The sequence below is a fragment of the Carettochelys insculpta genome, chromosome 5 (genome assembly GCF_033958435.1).
Source record: "Carettochelys insculpta isolate YL-2023 chromosome 5, ASM3395843v1, whole genome shotgun sequence".
Lineage (NCBI taxonomy): Eukaryota > Metazoa > Chordata > Testudines > Carettochelyidae > Carettochelys > Carettochelys insculpta.
Window position 1 is genome coordinate 35,114,085 of NC_134141.1, and position 24,652 is coordinate 35,138,736.

Genomic DNA, 24,652 nt, shown 5'->3' on the forward strand with positions numbered 1-24,652 from the left:
ACATTAGGTGTTCAACCCATTTATAGCAGCTGTTCTTTTGATATCTTTATGCACTTCTGAGTTTCATCTTACAGATACACTTCAAGGCATACCGCAAAGGGGGAAATCACAGAAATATGTACTTTTTTTTATTGAAGCAGTCACACTCATACAAGAGAAACGTGATGGATCTCTCTAAGAAATTTGTACGTGGGCATAAGTCAAAAAGACAGCAACACTGGCAATTGCATTAATTTGGAAGAGGCTGAAGTTACGGTAATAGACTGAGTCCACATCTTTCAGAGCAACACTGACATTTGTGGTGGTGTGCTCCTTTTTTGTGAAAGGAATGCAAATTTATGTTTGTCATTGTTTTATTTTTACATTTAAATTTCAGAATTTTTCCTCTCTAAACATTTCCCTATAAAATGTTTTTAAAATAATATGTTAGTTCTTACATAATCATGTAGCCTTTTGAATAGTTTAGACTGTTTTTTTAAGTAAGTCAAAAGATGAAGTGCATTTTTCTTTTTTTTTAAATACAAATTGCATTTCATTAGCACTCATTAAAATCAAGCACGAAATGCAAAATCATCTGCTGTCTGAATTTCTGAAGCTTAGTACAAATATTTTAGTCCCTATTTGGTATTATTAGGTTTATTCTTTCCTTTTGTTGTGTTTCACTCAAAACACAACAAAGTTCTCCCTCCACCTGTCATGAGAAGCTTTGTCACTTTTCATTGGCTTTTGGTTCATTTGCTTAACAAATAAATGATTGCTCTTTGTACTGTAACTTTATTTGTGTGAAGCATTTCTTACAAGCTCTTCACAACACAAATTATTCATAGCTTTTACTATAGTTCCATGATAGTCTGCAGCCAGGCACTTTAAGTGTATATATTCTTTTCACATTTGTTATAGATACCGAAGAGTACAGTGCCGTATGGAATTATACTGTATTCTCATTTCACCTTACAAAGCAGTCAGTAAATCACACCAAAACATTTCTGTGTTTTACTCAAAACCACTATTCATTAAAAATTAACCAGAGGTGAGACTTTACTTTTATGCTCCCCTAACTACCAAAGTTTAGTCTCTGTGCTACTCTTCAAAAACAAAACTTTACATGTTCATTCTGGTGGCATACAAAATCTCTCAACAAAAATGGGGGATGCAATCATTTCAAAAGCTATAACACAAGTTACAAAATATGGTGCAATGTAGATACATTGTCAAGGAAGAATATTTTGATCTGATCACATACTATAATATCCTTTGTTCATTTGTGGTTAATTCTACCTGTGTAATATTGATAATGCTCTCATATTCATTGTAAAGAATGCTCTACAAGCCTTCATATTCCATTTGTGTGACCCCTTTGATTTTATTCTTACAGTGTAATGAAAAATTCTTTGTTTTAAAACTTTTTTTTTTAAATGCTGGAGCTTTAAAGAAAATATTTTAATTCACTACTGCAACAGGAGATCTGGTGTTCTACTGAATGTAAATATGTTCCGCCATGCTTGTCATCTTGCATTGATAGTATCCTAAGACAACTAATGACAGATTAAGACCTGCCTAGCAGAGGGAAAACTAAATTACAAGACTTTTATTAAGGCATAAATAAACCTATTAACCATTATCTGGAATACCAATTAGCAGAAGAAGCACTGACAATTTTATTTATCAACATTAAACACAATTATTAATTACAGACCTGACGAATCTAGCAGTAAGCAGGACATGTTGGGTGTGCTGGGGCCTTAAGTCCATTATATGAGAAGGATGATTACCAAAATCCTGTGGGAAAATAAGTAATTGTAGCTGTAAATTTTTAATTGCCTTGGAATAAGGTAAATTATATTCTCTTGTCTCAGAATATAAATATTATGGCATTAAGGTACCAAGCCTCACTAGTTTTAAACAGCAAATTATTTGGATAACTATGTTGAAAAAAGAAGAAAAACAGTTATAAATTTGCATTTTAAATATTGCTATATAGAGATCATCTTCTACTGTGAAATGTTTGTCATACAAAATATAGTTTGCATGCATCAGAATTTTTTTTTCATTTTATTAATCCAAAGGTTGAACTACATAGGAAAAAGGGCCTAAAATACAGTATTGGATAAAAACATAGAATTAATTGGAAGATTATATATTAACCTATTCTTGGGTATTTGACCAAATTCTCCTCTCATGTTTGTACATATTGCACTAGTGGCAGTAAGCAGAGCAGCACATTTTATCTGAAGATAGAATTTGATCCCAATTCTCTACCTGAGGAAGATTTCTTTTGATTGCAATAGGAGCATTGTCAGAGTAAGGACTGCAGGAGCAAGCAAAATGAGTTCAGTCTTTCTCTCTTAGTTTAATGGCAACATTCCCACCAATATTATTTGGACATATATATGTTTTAGTAAAGTGAGAATAAAGGATGTTCTAATATGTATTTCTTTTTTTTTTGTTTGTTTCTTGAAGATCAAAATTCCTGGCTTTGTGAACACCTACTCATAAGTGCAGCCAGGAATTCTTTTTCAAAACTCATGGACAAACTCAATGTACTAATGGAAACTATAGCCGTGGATAGCAGCAGGACCATCACATATGCAGATAAAGACTCCTTGGTTCAACGACTGGCTTGTGGACTTCATAAAATAAATGCACAAGCCCTAAAAGCTGGACTAGGTGACAGAATACCCATTACAGTATGTGTGTTTCTTGCTGACTTATATGTATGATAATTTCACATAATAGCTATAGTAGAGCTTTTAAAATATTTATGATACTACTTTCATTTTCAAGTTGTGTTTCACAGGTGACATTATTTAATTAGCTCGGGTACAAAATTAAGTGTTGATTTAAACTTTAAAAGATTTGGATGTGAATCAATTAAAATTAAAAGAATGGTAAGGCAAGAGAATTGCTTATATTGAGCTTGAAATAAATTTTCTCTTCTGAAAATCTGTCAAAATTTGTAATATATAGCTAGATATACACACACCCTTTTGAAATTAAAATAAATAATTTTGTTCACTTTTTTGCCTTCTGTTCTTCCAATGTGCTATGATAGTACAAAATACATGTTATGTTTTGCAAAACTGAATTAAACTTTTCCCCATATACCTTTTCTTTCTTACTGTTGTTCTGTCTTTCAGAATCTTTCATTAACCCACAACAGCAGGTTAAATAACGTTCCTTAGGTATGTGTGTATAGGTGTTGGTGGGTGTGTGCAGAATGAAAATTTCATTTAATTTGATTGGGTATTAAATGATATTGATTTATTGCTAAAATAGCACATTTTATAGCACATAAAATTGTTTCCATTTATTAACAGAAAAGCATAGCATCCTTGCAGAAGCAAATATTTGAATTTACACAAAGGCTGCATACGGCAGAAGTGGAGCGCCGTTCGCTACGCTTAGAACTCACAGAATTCAAACGGAATTTGAATGAGATGAAAAAAGAGGCAGACAAAGCCCAGAGCCTGCAAGAGCAATTAAATACGTTTAAGCAATCTGTAAGTATATTTGATTTAGAAAAGACTGGCTTAAAGGAGAGCCTTCCTTTTATACAGTTTTGATTTGTGTTCTTTGGAGAAACAAGTATAAAGCCAGTTAGAATTTTCCAGAAAACGTGCCCCATGAATGCCACCAAGTTACAAGCCAAGATGTACTGAAATGTGACTTTTCCATAGAAGTTTATTTTTATTATTCAGAATGAGACATTTTGGGTGAATTGTACATGCTCAGTCTTTTGACAGACCCAATTTTTCTTTCACATGCTGAACATGTTCATTTCTGATATACACAGCTGAAATGACTTATATATGTTCCCTCAAATAGGTCAGTCAGCATATGTAATAAGTACATTCATGACTATCTAGTGCAGCATAAACACTATTTTAAGCTCTGTTTTACCCTTACTGCATATTCTGATACACCTCTTTACTGTGTCTTTTATTATGGGTCAAGTTATGAAGATGGTTTGTGTGCATAAATGCAATCTTGAGATCAGTTTGTCTCTTGAGTGAGAGAATTTGTGCAGATGATTTTTACCACATCCCCAGCAGCCTGTATGTGCTCAACCCTGCTTCTGTGCCTCTTCCTGGATCCGTAAATCTGCATTGATCTGCATAGCTATATCTGGCGGAGGAGAAAAGGAGGGACTAAAACCAGGTCCCTTTATGATTTTTTTTAAAAAAGCCAAGTTCTCTAGCAATGAGTCAATGGGATGACTTGAACAGCTGTATCCTCCAACAGCTCATGACTGCAGGCAGTGGTGTCTTCTCCTGATGTGTTCTCACTGTAGAGCAGAAGCTGTTCTCTTTTGTAACCGTGTGATAGGCTCTCCTGATCTGTCAGATAGGGAGTAATTCATTCTTCTCTTGGAGGATTGAGATGCACTGGGTGTCTTCATTGCCTTCTTTAATAAACCTGCACTAATTTCTGTGGACAGCATTCATACCAAGTTGGTGTTCATCCAGGAAAAGGGAATGAACAGGCATATGAGTGCTATTCAGCTTCCCTGGTGCATGTGGAACATCCTCCTTTGGGAAGTGCAGTAGCTTCTGCAAATTGTAACAGATTTTTTTTTTGAGGGTTCATTGACACGTAACAGCTATGTGCACAGGAGAAATATCATTTCTTAAGCACCAGCATATTGTGAACACATTGGAATGGGTGGATCCAACTGGTATGAACTTAGGCACTACCTTGAAGTAGCCAGCAGAGAGTCTACACACATCTTCCCTTACTTCAAAGTTAACTTCGAAGCAGGGAGCCCAACTTCGAAGTCCTTACTCTATTCCTAGGAATGGAACAGTGCCCTACTTCGAAGTTTAACTTCAAAGTGGGGTGGCTGTAGACGCACAACTTCAAAATTGCTTACTTTGAAGTTGTACTTCGAAGTAAGCAACTTCCAAGTTATTTTTGTAGTGTCAGCACAGCCTATGAGAAGCAAATTCACAGAAATGTCTAAGCGATTAATAGGATATATACAGAAATGAAGATATACTTATCTGAAAATTGCCTCATTTATTAAACACTTTTTAAAAACAATTGATATGTGCCTTCATTCATCTGTTTTGGAATCACAAGGAAAAAATCATTATACTTTGTAAATACACAGCTAATTTTCTGGAAAAAATACCACCAATAAAGTAATTTAACATTAATGTTTTGCAATGATCTTTACTTTATGGAAAAAATGGTTCTCTTGAGCAGATATTGAGCATTTAAAAACTTTTTGCATTAGGATGCTGTGTGTTAGCAAGGGAAGGAGTTCTGAAAGTGAAGTGTATAAACAATGGAGTTATTCCATGATAGAACGGCTTTTTTTTTTTCTTTCCTGTATCAGAAATTGATCACCCATGAGAGGTTTGAAAGTGCATGTGAAGAACTGAATAATGCATTACATCGAGAGCAGCAGGCACAAATGCTTTTGAATGAACAGGCCCAACAGCTACAGGAGTTAAATTATAAACTGGAATTGCACTCAAGCGAAGAAGCGGACAAAAACCAAACCCTAAGTGAAGCTGTAAAGGTAGGTGGATTCCTTCTAAATAGAAAACTAAAGTTGTGTTTTCCTCTCAAGTTCATGGGCCCACATTGGCAGTCCTCAAAGTACTCTCATGAATAATTCCATGAAAGTAAATGGGACTGTGTGCAGGAGAAAGGATAACTCAATCCAGTGAGAGTTGTGGGCAGTCAGGAGATACTACCTTTTATGATGAGGTCTTGCAGGATGTAGCTTCCATTTTTAATACTGGGAGTCACATTTGTGCATTGGAAACTATCATTACTCTATGGCCGTGTCTACACTAGCCAAAAACTTTGAAATTGCCATGCAAGTGGCCATTTTGAAGTTTACAAATGGAGCACTGAAATACATATTCAGAGCCTCATTAGCATGTGGGTGGCCGTGGCACTTTAAAATTGACGCAGCTCGCCGCCACGCGGCTCGTCCTGACGGGGGTTCTTTTCGAAAGGCACCCGGCTACTTTGAAGTCCCGTTATTCCCACCTGCTCATAGGAATAAGGGGACTTGGAAGTAGCCAGGGGCCTTTCAAAAAGGACCCCCGTCGGGACGAGATGCGTGGCGGCGAGCCACGTCAATTTTGAAGTGCTGCGGCCGCCCACATGCTAATGAGGTGCTGAATATGTATTTTAGCGCTTCATTAGTAAACTTCAAAATGGCCATTTGTATGGCAATTTTGACGTTTTTGGCTAGTGTAGACGTAGAGTATTTGTTAACTATGGACAGTTACTTGGATCTGGTACAAGATATAAATAGAGACAGTCCCTTTCTAAATCTAAGAGATATAGATGTCACTGAGACAGGTAGTGAATATAGGTCTTCAAAAATTAGCTAATCTAATCTCTTGCTCTCCTCCAATGTTAACCTTTGGGCTGAGAAAATATTTGACACGATTTGGCATATATTGTGATAAGTAAAAGAAGTAGGGGGCCTGTCTTGTTAATATTTAGAAGTTATCTTTATTGCATAAGGGCAAACAAGGGAAAAAGGAAATGAAGTGAATGTCAAGCACACAATTTTGTTAAAATGAAGGAAGAATATGATCAGAAATCAGAATAATAAAAGCCAGAAGAGATGACTGTTATGATCAAGTTTGATCTACACCAACCATAACTGTTCTTCCAGTAATTTCTACATCAAGACAATGTCTTGTGGTCAAACTAGAGCATGTTGTTAAAGAAAGCCATCCAATCTTGATTTAAATGTGATGGAGTATTTACCACTTCCATATATTGTATGTAGGCTAGAATGGAGCTGAACAGCTCTTTTAAGATAAAGGTATCAAGCTTAAATTTGTTGTGAACTACTGAGAGCTAAAAGAGGTATTTGGAGAAGTGTCATAATCTGATAATTTTTGTGATTACATTTTGAACACACTAAAAGATAGCATAGCACAGACAACTATTTTCCTTTGAGGCCAGAATGAAAGGGTTGGTTCTTCAGTACATTGTGGAAAAAGGCATGGCATAAAGTTGCAAATGTGAGTGGTAGGGAAATAGGTATCACTTGTGACAGAGTGATGAGGTGGGAAGGGTTTAAGTTAAAAATAGAGTGTGGTGTTGGATGTATTAATCTTGAGCTGAAAGCAAAGAAGCCAGGATATTTTGTAGAGACAATTATATAACAACAGATACAGATTTGGAAGTCAATGGCATAATGAATATGTGATTAACCATGAGATTCCTCAGTGATAAGGTGAGAATCCAATACAAAGGTGAGGAAGATGAACTGTGAAAGCAGAAGTCAAGAGGTTTGAAGAAAACCAAGAATGTAGGCTACATAAGCTAGAGAATACAGAGCACCAAATAGAGTGATCAATAATATCAGAGGTAGTAGATGAATATAGGAGAATAAATATGGTACAGAGGGCATAGCTCTTGGTCAGAAAGAAGTGAAGTGGTAAATGTATTATAACCTGTTATGAGAAGAAAGTTAAAGCACACTGACACCTTAAATATACTGTAAACACATTTTCACTTTTGCATTATTAAAACCATATTAGATTTTTAAGTGAAATTGAAAAGAAATCAGTTGAAATTGGACATTGAAAATTCCAGTTTGCTTGATTCTATTTATGATCTTCTCTTGGTCTGGACAATGAAAATTAGGGAAATATATTCTCTTCTGTTTAGTCACCTTCACTTTCAGAATAGTAACGGAGAGAAAGCCGTGCTCGTCTATCAAAACAAAAAAGCAGTAAAGTAGCACTTTAAAGACTAACAAAATAATTTATTAGGTGAGCTTTCGTGGGACAGACCCACTCCTTCAGACCATAGCCATACCAGAACAGACTCAAATATATAGACTCAAATATATATACAGACTCAAAGATAACAGAACCAAAAATAGTAATCAAGGTTGACAAATCAGAAAAAAAATTATCGAGGTGAGCAAACCAGAGAGTAACGGGACGGGGGGGGGGAGGAGTCAAAATTTAGATTAAGCTAAGTATGCAAAAGAGCCCCTATAATGACCTAGAAAATTCATATCCTGGTTCAAACCACGTGTTAATGTGTTGAATTTGAATATAAAAGAGAGTTCAGCAGACTCTCTTTCAAGACTGTTGTGAACATTCCTTTTCAGTAAAATGCAGACTTTTAATTCATTTACAGAATGGCCCACTCCATTCAAATGTTGACTGACCAGTTTGTGGATCAGGAGTGTTTTTATGTCTGTTTTGTGCCCATTAACTCTTTGTCTAAGAGAGTTTGAAGTCTGTCCAATATACAAAGCATCTGGGCATTGTTGGCACATGATGGCATACATGACGTTAGTTGAGGAACATGAGAATGTGCCTGTGATTCTGTGAATAACCTGGTGTAACCAACCAGGCTCGGGTTCCCCAGAGACGAGGCTGTCCCCAGAAGGCGAGTGCTATATTTGGCTTATTGAAAGCACGTGACACCTGCGACGGGAGCCCCGGAGACGCCGCAGTCACCAGTGGGGGAAAACCCGACGCGTCGGAGCTTCGCTCGGGGAGAGGCTCTGTAACAGGCCTCCTAACACTAGCTGATAAAGCTGAACTCATTAACATAACATTGCCTAAAATTGTCTGTGCATTTCTTATCACTATCTCTTGTGGACTACTGCCAGCATAGCCTTGAGATCTTGGCAAGCGCACCTTGTTCTGCAGCAGTTCCCATGGCAGTTATTTTGCAGCTTTTCACCTTGCACAGACTGGTCTGTTTAGATTCTCCCGAGGATTCACGGAGGGGTCGGACTGCATTCTCGACCGTTACAATGTCTTCTCGCACCCTACACCTGGTTAGGTCCAGTGATGGTATCTCCAGAAAAGATACGTGGACAAAGCTGGCAGTGGGCTTTCTTTCAAGGAAAAGTTCCAGGACTGGTGTTCCTGCAGTATAGACTGTGGCTGTTGGTGAGAATCCTCATAAGGTTGGGAGGTTGTCTGTAGGAGAGAACAGGCCTGTAGGAGAGAACAGGCCTTCTGGAGTGTGGCATCCTGATTAAGGATAGGTTGTAGTAGTGGTATTAGCATCCTTCAGTCTATGTAGACTATGGATCACGCCCTTCGTAGTTCCATTTGGGATCATCATTTGCAGTGTCGATTGTGACTGTGAAGGCCTACATGAGAGTGACAGTCCTTGCTGCATCTGTTGAATGTGTAATGGGTGTCTGGCAGGTCCTTACTGTGCTTCCTGTGGGCTCGCTTCTCCTCTGCTAGCTGTCTGATCCTCATCTCACCCTTCTAAAGGCCCTTGTATAGTTCCTGCCTCCATCTGCTGTGATCGTCTACCAGCTCCTCCCAGCTATCCGGCTCGATGTCTACCTCCCTGAGGTCCCTATTGCAGACATCTTTGTAGCACAACTGGGGGCGTCCAGGAGGTCTTTTGCCAGAGGCTAGCTCGCCATACAGGATGTCTTTTGGGATCCTTCCATCATTCATCCTGTGGACATGGCCAAGCCAGCGGAGCTGCTGCTGCCTGAGGAGGGTGTGTATGGTTGGGATTCCAGCTTGCTCAAGGACGGTGGTGTTGGGCACTCTGTCCTTCCATGATATTCCAAGGATGAGCCTGAGGCAGCGAAAGTGGAAGACGTTCAGCCTCTTTTCCTGGCGGGCGTACAGGGTCCAAGACTCGCTGCCGTAAAGGAGGGTGCTGAGGATGCAGGCTCTGTAGACTTGCATTTTGGTGTGGGTGTACAACTTGATGTTATTCCACACTCTCTCGCTGAGTCTGGACAGAGTTGTGGCTGCTTTTCCGATCCTCCTATTTAGCTCAGACTCCAATGACAGGGTGTCAGTGATGGTGGACCCAAGGTAAACGAACTCGAGGATGACCTCTAATGTATAGTTGTCAATGCTGATTGATGGAGGTTCAGCAACGTCCTGAGCAAGTACATTTGTCTTCTTTAGGCTGATGGAAAGCCCGAAGTCCTTGCATGCTTTGGAGAACCGATCCAGCAGTTTCTGAAGCTGATCTTCTGTGTGTGACACTACAGCAGCGTCATCTGCGAACAGCATATCTCTAATGAGGACTTCCCGCACCTTAGATTTAGCTTTCAGCCTTGCAAGATTAAACATTTTCCCATCAGATCTTGTGTGCAAAAAGATGCCCTCTGTTGAAGATCCAAAGGTGTGCTTCAGGAGGAGCACAAAGAAGATCCCGAACAATGTCGGAGCAAGGATGCATCCTTGTTTGACGCCGCTCCTGATGCTGAAAACATCCAGTAATGTGCTGTCATATTGGATGGTTCCTCTCATGTCTTCGTGGAAAGGCTGGATCATCTTGAGTAACCATGGCGGATAGCCTATCTTGTGGAGCAGTTTGAACAGTCCATCCCTGCTGACCAAGTCAAAGGCCTTGGTCAGGTCGATGAAGGCAATATCGAGTGGCTTCCTCTGCTCCCTGCATTTTTCCTGCAGCTGCCTCAGAGAGAAGATCATGTCAACGGTAGATCTCTCTGCACGGAACCCGCATAGTGATTCAGGATACACCCTCTCAGCAATCTTCTGGAGTCTGCCAAGGATGACGCGAGCAAACAGTTTACCAGTGATGCTTAGGAGGGAGATTCCACGGTAATTGTTGCAGTTGCTTCTGTCTGCTTTGTTCTTATACAAGGTTACGATGTTAGTATCGCGCATATCCTGTGGAACCTCTCCCTCTCTCCAGCAGAGGCACTGTAGCTCATGTAGGGGTTCCAGGAGAGTGTCTGTGGCACATTTGATTACCTCTGGTGGTATACCATCCTGGCCTGGGTCCTTTCCTACAGCAATGCTGTCGATGGCTTTCTTCAGTTCACCCACAGTTGGTTCCTGGTCCAGTTCGTCCATTACTGGTAGGAGCTCGACGGCATCGAGGGCTGTATCAACCACAGTGTTCTTGCGTGAGTACACCTCGGAGTAGTGCTCGACCCAGCACCCCATCTGTTTGGCTTTGTCAGCGATGACTTCACCAGATTTGGATTTCAGAGGTGCCATCTTGTTCTGGGTGGGTCCTAATGCCTTCTTGATGCCCTCGTATACTCCCTGAGATTACCAAAGTCAGCACTGGTCTGGATGCTGCTGCATAGCTTGAACCAGTAATTGTTGGCACAGCGCCTGGCCGTCTGCTGTACTGTTTTTCTGGCTGCTCTGAGTGCTTGCAGGGTACTCTGGCTCGGTGAGCATTTGTACTCCAGGAGTGCAGCGTGCTTCTTTTCAATGGCTGGAATCATCTCATCGGAGTTAGCTTCGAACCAGTCATTTGTGTTTCTAGCTCTTCTTCCAAACACCGACAAGGCCGTGTTGTAAATTGTATCCCTCAGATGCTGCCGTCTGGATGTCACATCGGCACCCCCAGGGCTGCTGCGCAGATTCTCCTCAAGGGTGTCTCTGAACATTTCGTCTCTCTCTGAGTTTGCTGTCTTTCTGGCATCAATGCGGGGCCTTCCAGTTGGTTTAGAGTGGTACAGCTTCTTGGGAATCACCTTGAGTTTGGAGCAAACTAGTGAGTGATCTGTATCGCAGTCGGCACTATGATAGCTGCATGTCAGAAGGATGTTTTTGAGGTTATCACGTCTAGCGATGACCACGTCTAGTTGATGCCAGTGTTTCGAGCGTGGGTGTCTCCGTGACACACTGTGCTATGGCTTGGTTTGGAAAAATGTGTTTGTGATGCACAGATTGTGGTACGTGCAAAGTTTGAGAAGACGCTGTCCGTTTTCATTCATTTTTCCCACACCGAAGCGGCCTAAGCAGGAAGGCCACGAGTCACAATCGGCTGCAACTCTCGCATTGAAGTCACCTGAAATGTACAGTTGTTCGCGAGCAGGTATTTGCGCTTTGGCAGCAACTAAGCATGTCATAGAACTTGTCTTTTACTTCCAGTGCGGCGTACAGGGTTGGAGCGTAAGTGCTGATCAGGTGGACAGGACCGGCGCAAGTTTGAAGTATGACCTGAAGGAGTCTTTCTGATCCGCCCATGACTAATTCCACCATTTGTAGAAGGGTGTTTCTGATGGTGAAGCCAACACCATGCTCCCTGGGTTCTTCTTGGGCTTTACCCTGCCAGAAAAAGGTGTAGTCCTTTTCCTTTAGAGATCCCGAATCTGCGAGTCGCGTCTCTTGCGGAGCAGCAATGTCAGCTTGGAGCCTCTTCAGTTACTCATTGATGACAGTGGTCTTTCGGGTGTCGCTGATGTCCTGAAGATCTTCAGTCAAACCAGTCAGCATGATCCGTACATTCCAGCAAGCAAGCTTAAAACTTTGATGGTTTCCTTTTCTTGTTGATTTTCTTATTGGTTTGCCTAGTGCTCAAATTTCAGTCACTTGTCAGGTTTGGGAACCTTAAGCCTCACGCACCCAGTGAGGCAGGTGAACTGTGGCAGGACAGTACCCTACTGGCTGGGGGCTGCCCAGCGTGAGGCGGGCGGTGACTGTCCAATGAGATGCGACCATCTCTCCCACCCTCGAAGGGAACCCCTGGTGCTTGTTCTCTATGCCAATCGAGCAAGAGCTTATAACCGGTACCTGTTACCTCCCGTGTTGGTTCAACGCTGTTAAGCGATGCTGGAGTACCTCTCCAGGTGCGAGCCTGGGCAATTTTTTGGGACCCTAGGCTGCCCAGATGCCAGTGTTCCCCTCTCGGCTTTACTGATATAGTCCAAAGGAGAGGATAACCTCTACGTCTGGTACCAGCTCAGCTGCAGGAGTTGCCAGGTCAATGCCAGGAGTTGGCACAGAACCGCCTCAGGACTTCCCTCTGGATTTTCTGTCAGGGTTTACTCCCTTAGCCTTGCTCCTTCCCAGGATAACCCACAAGGCAGTGGGGCATGGAGAATGTGGGTAACGATCCCACTACCTCTTGCACCTCCCTGGCACCACGTGTTCCCAAAGCTCCCCGTGGTTGGGAGTTTACTAATGAAGGATTAAGTTTACTTAATTAAGTTTAATTAAGCATTAAGTTTACTTAACTCCCCATGGTTTGGGAGTTTACTAATGAAGCATTAAACAAATTCCCCCCTACGGCAACTATGAAGTTTTTAACGTCACAGTATCAGCTCGTGTCTAGCCATGGCTCACCCACCGGTACTTCAAAGTGCCGAGGCAACTTCAAAGTCCCTTTACTTCTCAACATTTTGTAAGGTTTTCACTAAAAGACAGTATATTTTGTTATTCCATAGCTTGTTTTATTGACGATTAAAGAAAAAAGCACTGGGCCAAAAACAGCCCACATCCACAACACAACATGGAGCTTTGACGTATGGACATATCACTGTAGGTTCTAGCACAATGATGACACCCTCCCCCATCAACGATACTATTATGTATGTTTAAGTCCTGATTGCAGGTGAAATACTGTCACCAAAAAATTGCTCTTGCAGTGCATTTTATAATTGGCAATGCCTTGTGTACTTTTACTCTATGAAAGACCACATACTACACGATAAAATAAATTGTCCTTTCTCCTCACAATATTGGGACCAAAGCTCCAGAAATTAAAGCAGTGAAGGTCTGCCACTGGTAGTGCCAGTTTAGTTGATCATGACTGCTCTTTTCCTCACGGTACATTTCAGTAGAAAAAGAAGATTAACATGATAGGTTGTAGGTCTTTAATAATGCATTGCAGTGGTTTGAGTTGGGGGCTGTTGGTAATGACTAGTGGTGTTCTGTTCTTGGCTTTTTTGGGCCTATCTTGAAGTAGCTGGTCTCTGGGTATTCATTTGGCCCTGTAGATTTGTTTTTTTATTTCTCCTGGTGGGTAATTCAGGTTTATGAATATTTGGTAAGGATCTTGTAATTTTCAGTCTCTGTCAGTAGGATCAGAGCAAATACGATTGTACCTCAGGGCTTGACTGTAAACAGTGGATCTAGTTATGTGTGCAGGATGGAAGCTAGAAGCGTGTAGGTAAGTACAGCGATTATTGGGTTTCCGGTAGAGTGTGGTACTGATCAGGCCATCCTTGATTTGTACTGTAGTGTCCAGGAAGTGTATCTCTCATGTGGAGTAAGAGGCGTAAGTTGATGGTGGGTGCAGATTGTTAAAGGCTCTGTGGAATTCTTCTAGAGTCTCTATACCATGGGCTTCAACTTATGCCTCGATTACTCCATGCTTCTAGCTTCCATCCTGGGTCATTTTCTGGGTCATTATAGGGGCTCTTTTGCATACTTGGCTTAATCTAATTCTTAACTCCCCCACCCCGCCCCTCTACTCTCTGATTTGCTCACCTCGATAATTTTTACTTGGGAACTAGTCCAAAAGAATTAAACATTATTTAAAGGGGAATGTCATCTGGGACTAGATTCTGATCTCATTACTCTGGTGTAAATCCTGAGTAGCTCTGTTTACTTCAGTGAAGTTACTCCTGATTTATAACTATGTGACAGCAGCTGGATCCTGGGGTTTTGAAAATGGATTTACTCTGGCAGTTTCTTCTAGATTGGAGTTGAGCTGAGATGTTTTATTTAAGGTATCTCTAAATCATTATCTATAGATAGCCATAACTATACCTTCCTTTTAAAAAGTTTAATGTCCTTTAACTAAATGGACTTGTAAAGATTTGAATTTGTATTTGTTAGAAGGGAAATCTCAAGTACCTTTTATCATTGGAATTGTACTCCTTTCCCTGGCAGACTCTCCGTGACTGGAATCCATCAGTGGTTTGTGCCTTAAGGGGAATTAGTATTGCTTAGGTTTGATAGTTTTGTTGTTTTTGTACTAATACTGTAAATGTTTTCATTAGAGAATTATTTTGTTTGTTTATTTATATGTTTTTATTTATTTGCATTGTTGCATGGACTTTGAGAATGCCACCATTTTGTTTTGATACCTAGCAAAGGCAACTTCTGTAGATGATAGAGTTTTAACTTTTACAGGCGGAAACAAGTTGCTCATCATATTCAAGGGGAGACTTTGTACGTTATAGCCATTTCAAAGAGCATCACTAGGGATGAACTCTCACTATAAAAAGAGATTTTTTTGTGAGTTTTTGGGTTTTAATCACTTCTTCCCATGAGCTTTGTTACTGATGTGACAGTAAAGATTTAGAATGTTCCCTAGGATGCTGTTGAATCCCAGTAACTTGGATGTCACATTGGCAAGAAGGGGCAGTTTTATACATTGTCTCTATTAAATTAAAAGCCGTTCATTAAAGAATGTGATGTAGCTGATTATTCATTAGTGTACAACTTAATAGGAAGCTATATTAATCAAATTTAGCATGTGAAAGAGAGAGCCCATTCCCATCTGAATTGGTTGGAGTCTAAAATTCATAATTCATAAATTAGCTAAATGTTTTAGTTGTTTAAAAGTTTCTATGCACTGTATGTTCTCAGCCCCTAAATAATTTATAACATAGTTAAGAATAGATTGTAAATTAGGGTTGCCACCTGCCCTGTTCTCAATAGGAAAAGTTATGAATTTTTTCCTTCCATGGCAAAATGAGCGAAGGGTTAGGCACTGTGTCCTGTATTTCAGTTCTTGATAATTATCACTACCTTTGTCCTATATTTTCACTATATTTTTAAATAAAGGAGGCAAATGATAGAAGAAACACTTGGTATCACCACTGACTCTCCTCCTCCCAGCTCATCCATAAGAGACTGTTCTCTAGATGGTCTTGCTTCAAAAGCTTAGGTGAGCCAGTGCCTCTCTGCCTTCATGTGATCCACAGCCTGCACCATAGAACGCTCTCCATGGGATCCACAAGAAGAGAGAGATGCTACCACAGAGGCAGATGACCCTTTTGACCCTTGTATAGTTTTGTACAATTACAAACACATACGTTATGTTGTGTACTTCCGTAATCATTGCAATAGTTGGCTAAATATTGAGGCTCCAAGGCTGTGTTTAGACTGCTGGGAACTGTCGGAAAAAGATACACAAATTGCACTCTGCAGTTTGCATATATTTTGCCGACAGTTCTGTCGAGAGAAGCTTTTCTGGCTCAGTGTTGGAAACCCCCGCCCCACATTGAGACATCCCTTCTTCCTTGTGGAACGAGGTGTACAGGGATGTTGATGGAACACTCACCACCAGCAGATTTCTTATGCGAGATCTGCAGTCTGGACATGAGCTCTGTCCATAAAACTTCTGTCGACAGAAGTTTTATTGGTAGAAGCCTGCAGTCTGTATATAGCCTGAGGGTGGTGCTGCTTTTCTCCATTCCAGAGATCACATAATTTGAAAAAGAAAAGGGGCTCTTTATCTCCCTCACTTGAATTTCTTTATAGTTGAATTTATGTGGTCATATATTTTCTTCACTCTGTGCACAGTACTCTTTTTTTATATCAATAGAAGTTGCTTAGGGGGTAGAGGGTATCTACATGGCCTTTGAAGATAATAGAGTCACACTATAGCTATTGGCAAGGGTGTCTCCCAATAGCAGCTAAGTTTCTAAAAGTCTTTCTTGAGTGCCCTTTCATCTGAGCTCTTCTGTACATACATAAGCAATGAGCAGAATAAAGGAGAAAAAAGCAAAAATTGTATTGAGCTATGAAATACTGTATTAATTACTCTTTGTTTGAAATGAAGGACTGTTTTTACACTTAACAGTTTTTGATTCCAGATTTTGTTCTCAAATAATAAAAATTTGCATTGGAAAACTGAATTTGATATTATCTAAAGGGACTTTAGCATCACTTGCTGTAGTAGATTTGTAATTCTTTTGTGATTTACTATGTTCAGTGTTGTAAATTAATCCCTTTATAATTTGCTAGAAGTGCAATCTAAAATGCTAGCAAAGGTCAAAGTATTATTAAATATTTAATTTTTCACATTAAGTAAAGTAGTACCCAAAGCCCCGGTATAACTGAAATTGCACCTAACTTTATTTAAATGAAAAGTAAGATGAAGAAAAGAAAAAAAATGACAAGGTTCCACATAATTATTGTGGGTAGATGAGGTTTCCAGCTCATCAGCTATACTGTAAATATAACAGAAATGGCATATACTAATGATGTTTTAAAAATCATAGAATCATAGAAGAGTAGGACTGGAAGGGACCTCGAGAGGCCATCGAGTCCAGCCCCCTGCCCTCATGGCAGGACCAAGCACTTTCTAGACCATCCCTGAAAGCCATCTATCTAACCTCTTCTTAAGTATCTCCAGTGATGGAGATTCTACCACCTCCCTTGGCAATTCATTCCAGTGTTTGATCACCCTGACTGTTAGGAACTTCTTCCTAATGTCCAACCTGAACCTCCCCTGCTGCAATTTAAGTCCATTGCCTCTTGTTCTATCCTCAGAGCAAAATAGAAGAGCCAAGTTCTGCTTGTCAAAGGATCAAAGGTAAATGATACATATTCTACCTTTTTATACGAGAGCGAATCTGGAGTATTTACATTGACCTCATGATTACACCAGGGTTATTGAGATTAAACTATGGACTTGTACTGGAAGGCTGTATGTACACTAGAGAGTTTTGTAGACACGGGGTGGGGGGAGCTTATGTCCACATAACTCAGGGAACAGCTACACACTTAAATCATTCTGTCGACAGAGTCTCGACAGAACTCTGCATTTGCCTTGATGGTATTATCTCTCAAAAAATTGAGGCATAACAAGCTGCCAATAGAGTACTGTCGACAGAAGTGCAGTGTAGACACTGCTGGCGACAGACAGGACTTCTGGTTGCTGGGCACCCCTCTTTGCAGAGCTGCGGTTCAGCTTTCTGGCACCAGAGGGCAGTGCAGGCTGGTAGTTCTCTGTCAACAGAGCAAGTTGTGTGTAGATGCAATCTGTTGACAGATGCTTCAAGTGTAGACATAGCCAAATAGTTTCCATTGACAGCGTAAGAGCTGGATACCCCAACTAAGAATAGGAGTTCCGTCAAAGAAGAGCTGAAGAGTAACACATTCAGAACCGAGTCACACAAAGTGCTGAGTATCCTGTCCCCATCCAGCAACATACTTTTAAGTACCTTAACTTTGAGCATACATGTAATCTTCCGACTCACATGTGGCCAGATCCTTTGGATTGGGATTGAGCTCTCAGCAACCAGAACTGTCTACTAGGAGGTATTTGGTGAGGGTGCCGAGGAAGGCTGGGACATGTGTGCAAGGAACAGCAACACGAGAGTCAACAGCTTAGGCTGCCGTTTTAGCTCTGAGGAGCCGACTAAAGCTATGGAACAGGTCAGAAATGAGAACTGTGCTGCACTTCTTGTTACACTGGTTAATATTTGGCATGCACATATAAAACATTCTGGTTTTGCCATCTTTAAAATAGGATGTTGTTAGTTAGCTCTTTCACAGACAGTTTGGAGGTTTTTTTAAAAAGTTCATGGGACTTTTTAAGTAACACCGATTTTATATTAAAGATTTTACAAAAACAAATTGTAAAAGAATAACAACACTTTAACAAGTAGGTGGCATAAAAGCAATGAGTGTTTTATGGTCTTTTTTAAAAATTACAAAAATCACACTGGATTCCTGCTTAATCTTCTGTTTCTAGGATCTTAAAAATCTAGAACTGATGGCTTATTGGCATAATTCCTACATTGCAATTATACTTATAAACACCTCCATCCATGACCTTGGAATTTATAGTGCGGCGGGAAAGATTTATTCACATGTACTTTGGAAGAAAAATGGGATTAATGCACAAGTATAATGACTAGTTGATTGGCACATATACTTGCATACTATTTATCCCAGTTAGTTTTAAGCTTAGACAATCTTTTAGTTTTCATTCAAAAATACAGGAAGGCTTTTGTTAAATCCAGAGTCCTGAGAGACCATTGTTATATTATTGAATCAGCTACAAAGTAATCGTATTACCTTGAGATGTACAGAGGGAATCAATAGACCTATAGAATTGCATGTGATTTTTTTCTTTAAATGTTCTAAACCCCATTTTTTCTAGTAACTTCAATATCAATGCATAGGACTTTTCTGGTGCTTCTGATATACAAGTCCCTTATACTTAGTAGGTTTATTTAAACTCAGGAATGCTGCTTAAAGGATGTATCCTGAGGGTGTCTTTATTTTTCACCTTAATCAACTTTTCCCATGATCTCCCTTTCCTTTTGTGTGAAGATTAAGTATATAAAGATTTTTTTTTTATCTCCTGGTTGTGAAGCCCATAGATAAAACAACACTGAAATGTATGTTCCAATAGAATTCTTCATTCATATCTCATTGGCATGAAGTAAGAGAGTAACTCTATCCTAACTCCATTTGACCTTGATAAACTTAGCAAAATGTTTGCATCTGTGACCAGTTTTGTTTGCAAATAAGGACAGGTATTAGAATACTAGATAGTTTCTGGACTGTTTTTTCAACTTGATGTTGGTTTCAAGGATGTAGTGTAGGGGTCAGCAGCCCCCGGTACATATGCAAAGAGTGACATGCAAGCCAATTTCCACTGGCACCTGAGGTGGCAGCTGAGCCCCACCCGTCAGCCCCCATGCAGCCAGGAACTTTTTCAAAGCCGTGCTGCCTGTGGATTAACAAAAGACCAGCTAAAGCTACCAACTGTCATCTAAACAGTAAAGCTCTGCATCTTAATTTATTAATGAAGCTGTTGTAAGTAGGACTATTAGTGATTTTAAAAAGTATCACTGGCACTCAGACAGTATGTAGAGGTCAAAAGGGCAAATTTCAGCACTCTGCCTTCTATATGGTAGTATAAAATTTACAATTTTCAGCCTACAAAAACTGTGGTAGGATTTTTACCTTTTTACCATTCAAGAGTTTGTATCTCTTCAAGAATATGGCCATATGAAGGATAACCAATGGAAAAGAGAAATTTCAATTACCCAAGGAGAGGTTGAATGTGGAACACTGCCTGATAAGTCTTACGATAAAATGGCTCATGTCTGTCTAATTTTGACAGCAAGATTACCCCATGTCTTTGGATAATAAAGATACATGAACAAGAGATCATTTTTTAAAAACAGCCTACCAAAACATATCAGTTTTAACTTGCATTCGTAAATAGAAAGTAGCAGAAAATGTGTTTGTGATTCTGGAGCTCTATGATTGCTAAAGATTTTACATATACAAATGTATTTTCACTGAGAATTCTGAGCACTCATTCACTTGCCAAAATAAATTAAACACTTATGCAGGTTCCTTTGCTGGGAGTTTTCAGTTAATTGTGATCTTTGATGGAAATACTAGTTTTATGGTTTCCCCAAAGTCACTAGCTGATGAATAGTTCATATCACTTATTGTTGCTATAGTTGAGTTAGCATTATTAGTGTAAAAATCAGATGAAATCCCAATGCATTTAATGCCATTTTATCTTGTGTGACTAGGATAAATATGTTTAATCACTAATCTCATTTTACACATTTGGCATAAAAATTGCGGTAATACATTGATTTTAACACATCTGCTTCAGGACCAAGTAGTGCCATGGTCGGAACATGTGCTCACTCTGAATTGTACTCCATGTTGGTATTTGATATGCCACAAAACATATCCAGAGGGAAAGGAGATGCCCAGACAATACACCTGTAAAGCCCTTTGAGCTCCCTGTAGAACACTAGCATGTAATGTGTCTCAGACAATTCTTCTGCAGGACAAATCAGACTTTTTTTTTTTTTTTTTTTTTTTTTTAAGGTTTTGATTTACTGGGTTTGCACCTTGTTCTGAGAAAATTATACTGCCCAGACTTTCCTTATTAGGGGAATAGTGTTAACTGCATAGAAGCAGAGTGGCTGAAACTTGACAGTACAAAACATATTTTTTAAATTATTCATCATTTGGTTTAAAGAGCTCAAAAGAGACAGTAAAAATCTGTATGAGTATTTTCCCTCTGCATGTATTCAATGTGGTAAGATATGAGCTGGCCAAACCTGCTGACTGTCCAAGCCACAAATGACCATCGTCAGATGTTCGAGAGCTCGAGTACATTTTCTCAGGCTAGAGGCTTCAGCTCCACTCCTACAGTCCCAGGCCCCAGCAGGCAAGGCCCGTGAGGCTGGAGCCTGAAATCCCCACTCCATGCTGGGCAGAAGCCCTTACCTCACCACCCTGCTACCAAGGGTGAGGTCCTCAGCTCCAAACCCAACTGCTCCTGTCAGGTACAAGGAGAATGGAAGTAGAAGATGGGGGCTGTACAAGCTGAGCTTTAACTGTAAAAGAACTGCAGTTTGAGAATCATAGTGTGGCCTCTGCTGGCATAGTACTAAGTTAAAATCTGCATATAATAAATAGAATTTGGGATGGATTTTAAAAGCACATGGACCTGAATTCAGATTTGGTCAGAATTATTATCTGTGGTTGTGTCTACATGGGCAGCTTCTGTCGACAGATGTTGCTGTTGGCAAAATAACCCCAGCAAAACATCTGTCAACACAAAGAGTCCACGTGTGAAAGCGGCTCAATATACCAGGCCACTCTGTCAACAGAAAGCACCCACACAGCACACAGGTCTGTCAACAGAATGAGCCCCTTAACCCCAGAATTGCAGTTCACATGGGGGGCAAGCCCCTCCAGGAGCCTGGGCTCTACGCACTCTGAAGGCCAGCTCACCCCCGGCCCCAGCCACAGTCCCTGCACACAGCAAGACTTGCAGAGCCCTGCAGGCACAGCCAGCCCTTGCAGGGATCCCAGTCACCACTGAGACAGCCTGCTCCTGCCACCCCAGCAGCATGTCAGGGCAGCTCCCCAGCTCTCCCTGGAGCGAGGTCCTCCTGCTGCTGCCTCTGCCCCTGGTGCCCATCAGGGTGTTCCAGAGCCTCTGGGAGGATGATGACATCGAGGAGGAGCCCACAGGTGATGGCCCCATTGCCCTGGTGCTCCGGAAGCCCTCCCTTCCTCAGGTGCCCCAACAGGTCTGGTGGTATCCCACCAGCTCTGCTTGGTTGGGACTAGGTAGTGATGGGGCAAAGGGACGACCAACAGTGGGTCCATAACTTTTGAATGAAGAAAGCCCCCTTCCTCGAGTTGTGCAACCAGCTTGCCCCTGCCCTACACAGACAGGACACAAACATGCAGCCCACCCTCACTCTCGAGAAGAGGGTGGCTGTACATTTGTGGAAGCTGGCAACATCAGATAGCTACCGCTCTGTGGGCCACTGATTTGGGGTTGGAAAGTCCACCATTAGAGCTGTACTGATGCAGGTAAGGCAGCCTTGGGCTGCGTAGGGGGATGAGGAGAGAGTGGGGGACGGGGTGCCGTACCCCCAGAGACTCATGGCCACGTCCAGTCCCTTCTCCCCGCAGGTGGTGTGTGCCATCAACCAGACCCTGCTCCAGAGGCTCGTCCACATCACAGACGTGGACACTCTGGTGGCTGGTTTCACCAACCTGGGCTTCACCAATTGTTTTGGGGTGCTGGATGGGATCCACTTTCCTGTCTGGGTCCTGGAACACAAAAATCAGAAGGGGTACCACTCAGGGGTCATGCAAGCCATGGTGGATTACCAAGGCCCCTTCTTTGATGTCTGTGTTGGGTGGATGGGCCGCACACCTGACCTCTGCATCCTCCAGAATTCAAGCCTCTTCTGCAGGATGGAGGCAGGCACCTGCGTCCCCCACCGGGAGCTGACCATGGGGGACAGACAGATGCCTCTGTGCATTGTGGGGGATGCAGCCTGCTCCTCCCTTGGCTCATGAAGCCCTACACAGGCCACCTGTACCACACCCAGGAGGTCTTCAGTGGCCACCTCACCCTTGCAAGGAACCCCGTGGAGCTGCTTTTGGCTGCCTGAAAGGGAGGTTCCAGTGCCTCCTCATGTGGCTAGATATGGGGAGGAGACCGTCCCCACAGTTGTGGCCACCTGTTGTGCTCTCCACTTGGTGTAGAGGAAGGGGGCTGCTATGAGTATCCCAGGGCAGCCCACAACTGGCAGGCATGTGTGGATGGAGTGTGCATTCAGGAGGCTCTGCAGGAGTCCTTTGCCCACAGCCTCCAGTGACCCATCCTAGGGCACCCCGGGGAGGCCACAGTCCCACCACACCTCTCCCCTGCCTCATCCCGCGCACACACCACCTTCCCACAGGGAGGGACACAGAGGTTGAGTTATGAGTTTTGAAAATAAACAAACATCCAACATGTATATATAACAGGCCTTTCTATTTATAGGTGGGGGAAGGGAGTATCATGAACTGAGGAAGGGGGATCAGTCAGGGCAGGGATTGAGCGTCATGACCCACGGTGGCCACAGGAGCCCCTTGCCCTGTGGGCGGCCTCCCCTGTGGGGTTCTGCCAAGGCTGGGACCATGGCGAGGTAAGGGCCTGTGGTGGGGGTGGTACCTCCAACTCAGCAGGCAGGGCTGGGAGGGATGGTGGGACCCTGGGGGAGATGAACCCTAGCCATATCCATTGCCCATCGCAATGCGTGGAGCATTACATGAGGCCTGGGGGTTGGGGGTCACTGGCTGTGAGGGGGATGGGAGCAGCGGGTGGAGCTGTCCAGGCTACCCAGGCCTCCACAATGCCCAGCAGCTGTTCCCCTGCCGGAACAGCCACTGCGTGGATGCTTGCACCTGGTCCTGTTGCTGCTCGTCCTCCTGGTGCATCCACTCCTCCATCAGCTCATTCTGGCACCGCTGGGCATCTGTGTAGGCCGACAGGGTGTCATCATCCGACTGGTGGCGTGTCCTGTGGACACGGGCACATGCTGGTGGTGGTGGGCTGCCGGCCCTCAGGGGTGCCGCTCAAGGTTCCACCGTATCTGCCTCCTCTTGAGGGCTGCCTGGTTGTGTGGCGGGGCTGGTCTGGCCCTCAGATAGTGCAGTTGTGGGGAGAGATGGGAAGAGGATGAATCCTTCTTACATCACAACCCGTGGGCCCTGCACCCTGTTCCCCAGGGGACTCAGCCCCCACCCCTGTGCTGTCGGACGTAGCTGGCCCAGGTGTGCGCATCTGTGACCCCGCATGCTGGGCCCTGCTGCACAACGAGCCTGTGATTTTTGTGGGGGAATGGCCTGACCACCTCCCTCACACCTGGTGGCACATGGGGATCATGGCATGGGTGGCGGGAGCCCGTGCAGAGGTGGGGGCTCAGCCGGCCAGCTGTCCTGCACCTGGCCATGCAGGGGTTGCCTCGCCCTCACGCCATGCCCTGAGATGTCAGAGGGCCCTCTGTGGGGCTGACAGCGGGGAGGTGGCAGCCCACTGTGTGCGGGTGGTATGCACTGCCATGGATGAACATGGTGAGCCCTCAGGGCACCTGCCTGCCTGAACCGTCCTGGCTGGCCCTCTGGCTCTCACCTCCTGCTCCCCCATCCCCAAGCCTAGGGGGATGTGACAGCCGGGGTACTCACCAGATAGTCCGTGAACAAGTCCAGGAATGCCCAAGTGGAGCTGGCAGTGCTTGGGGTAGTCGAGTTCAGGGCAATAACCAGTGTGCCATGGCTTGACTCCGGGTCTGATGGGGGCTCTTGGGCTGGCTCCAGTGAGCTGGTGGTCTCCAGGGAGGCACCCTCCAGTGGGGGAGGTGGCTCTGTGGTGTCCATGAGGAGGTGGTCCAGCTCCTTGTGATATGGGCAGGTGACAGGCCGTGCCGCAACTGCCATTGTGTATCCTACGCCTGCATGTAGCCTTGGTGGATCTCTTTCACCTTTGCCCGCACCTGCTCAAGGGTTCAGGTGAGGTGGGGTGGCCGCACTCCACCAGGGCTTCAGCCATCCGCACATAGCCCAGGGCATTTCTGCAGTTGGCTGTGGGGTCCTGCTCCACCTCCTCTTCAGCCTAGAGGGCCACCACATCCTTAATTTCCAGGCTATTCTGGGTCTCT

General features: G+C 42.9%; 1 protein-coding gene across 3 annotated transcripts in view; it reads left to right on the plus strand.

Annotated features, from left to right (window-relative positions):
• CCDC171 (coiled-coil domain containing 171) overlaps nt 1–24,652 on the plus strand; it is a 247,266-nt gene that overhangs the window by 105,108 nt on the left and 117,506 nt on the right. For all 3 annotated transcript variants that reach the window (XM_074994928.1, XM_074994930.1, XM_074994929.1), the window contains 3 exons: nt 2,461–2,687; nt 3,318–3,500; nt 5,339–5,524. In XM_074994928.1, the coding sequence (XP_074851029.1) occupies nt 2,461–2,687; nt 3,318–3,500; nt 5,339–5,524 (596 nt within the window). The remainder of the gene's footprint in view (nt 1–2,460; nt 2,688–3,317; nt 3,501–5,338; nt 5,525–24,652) is intronic.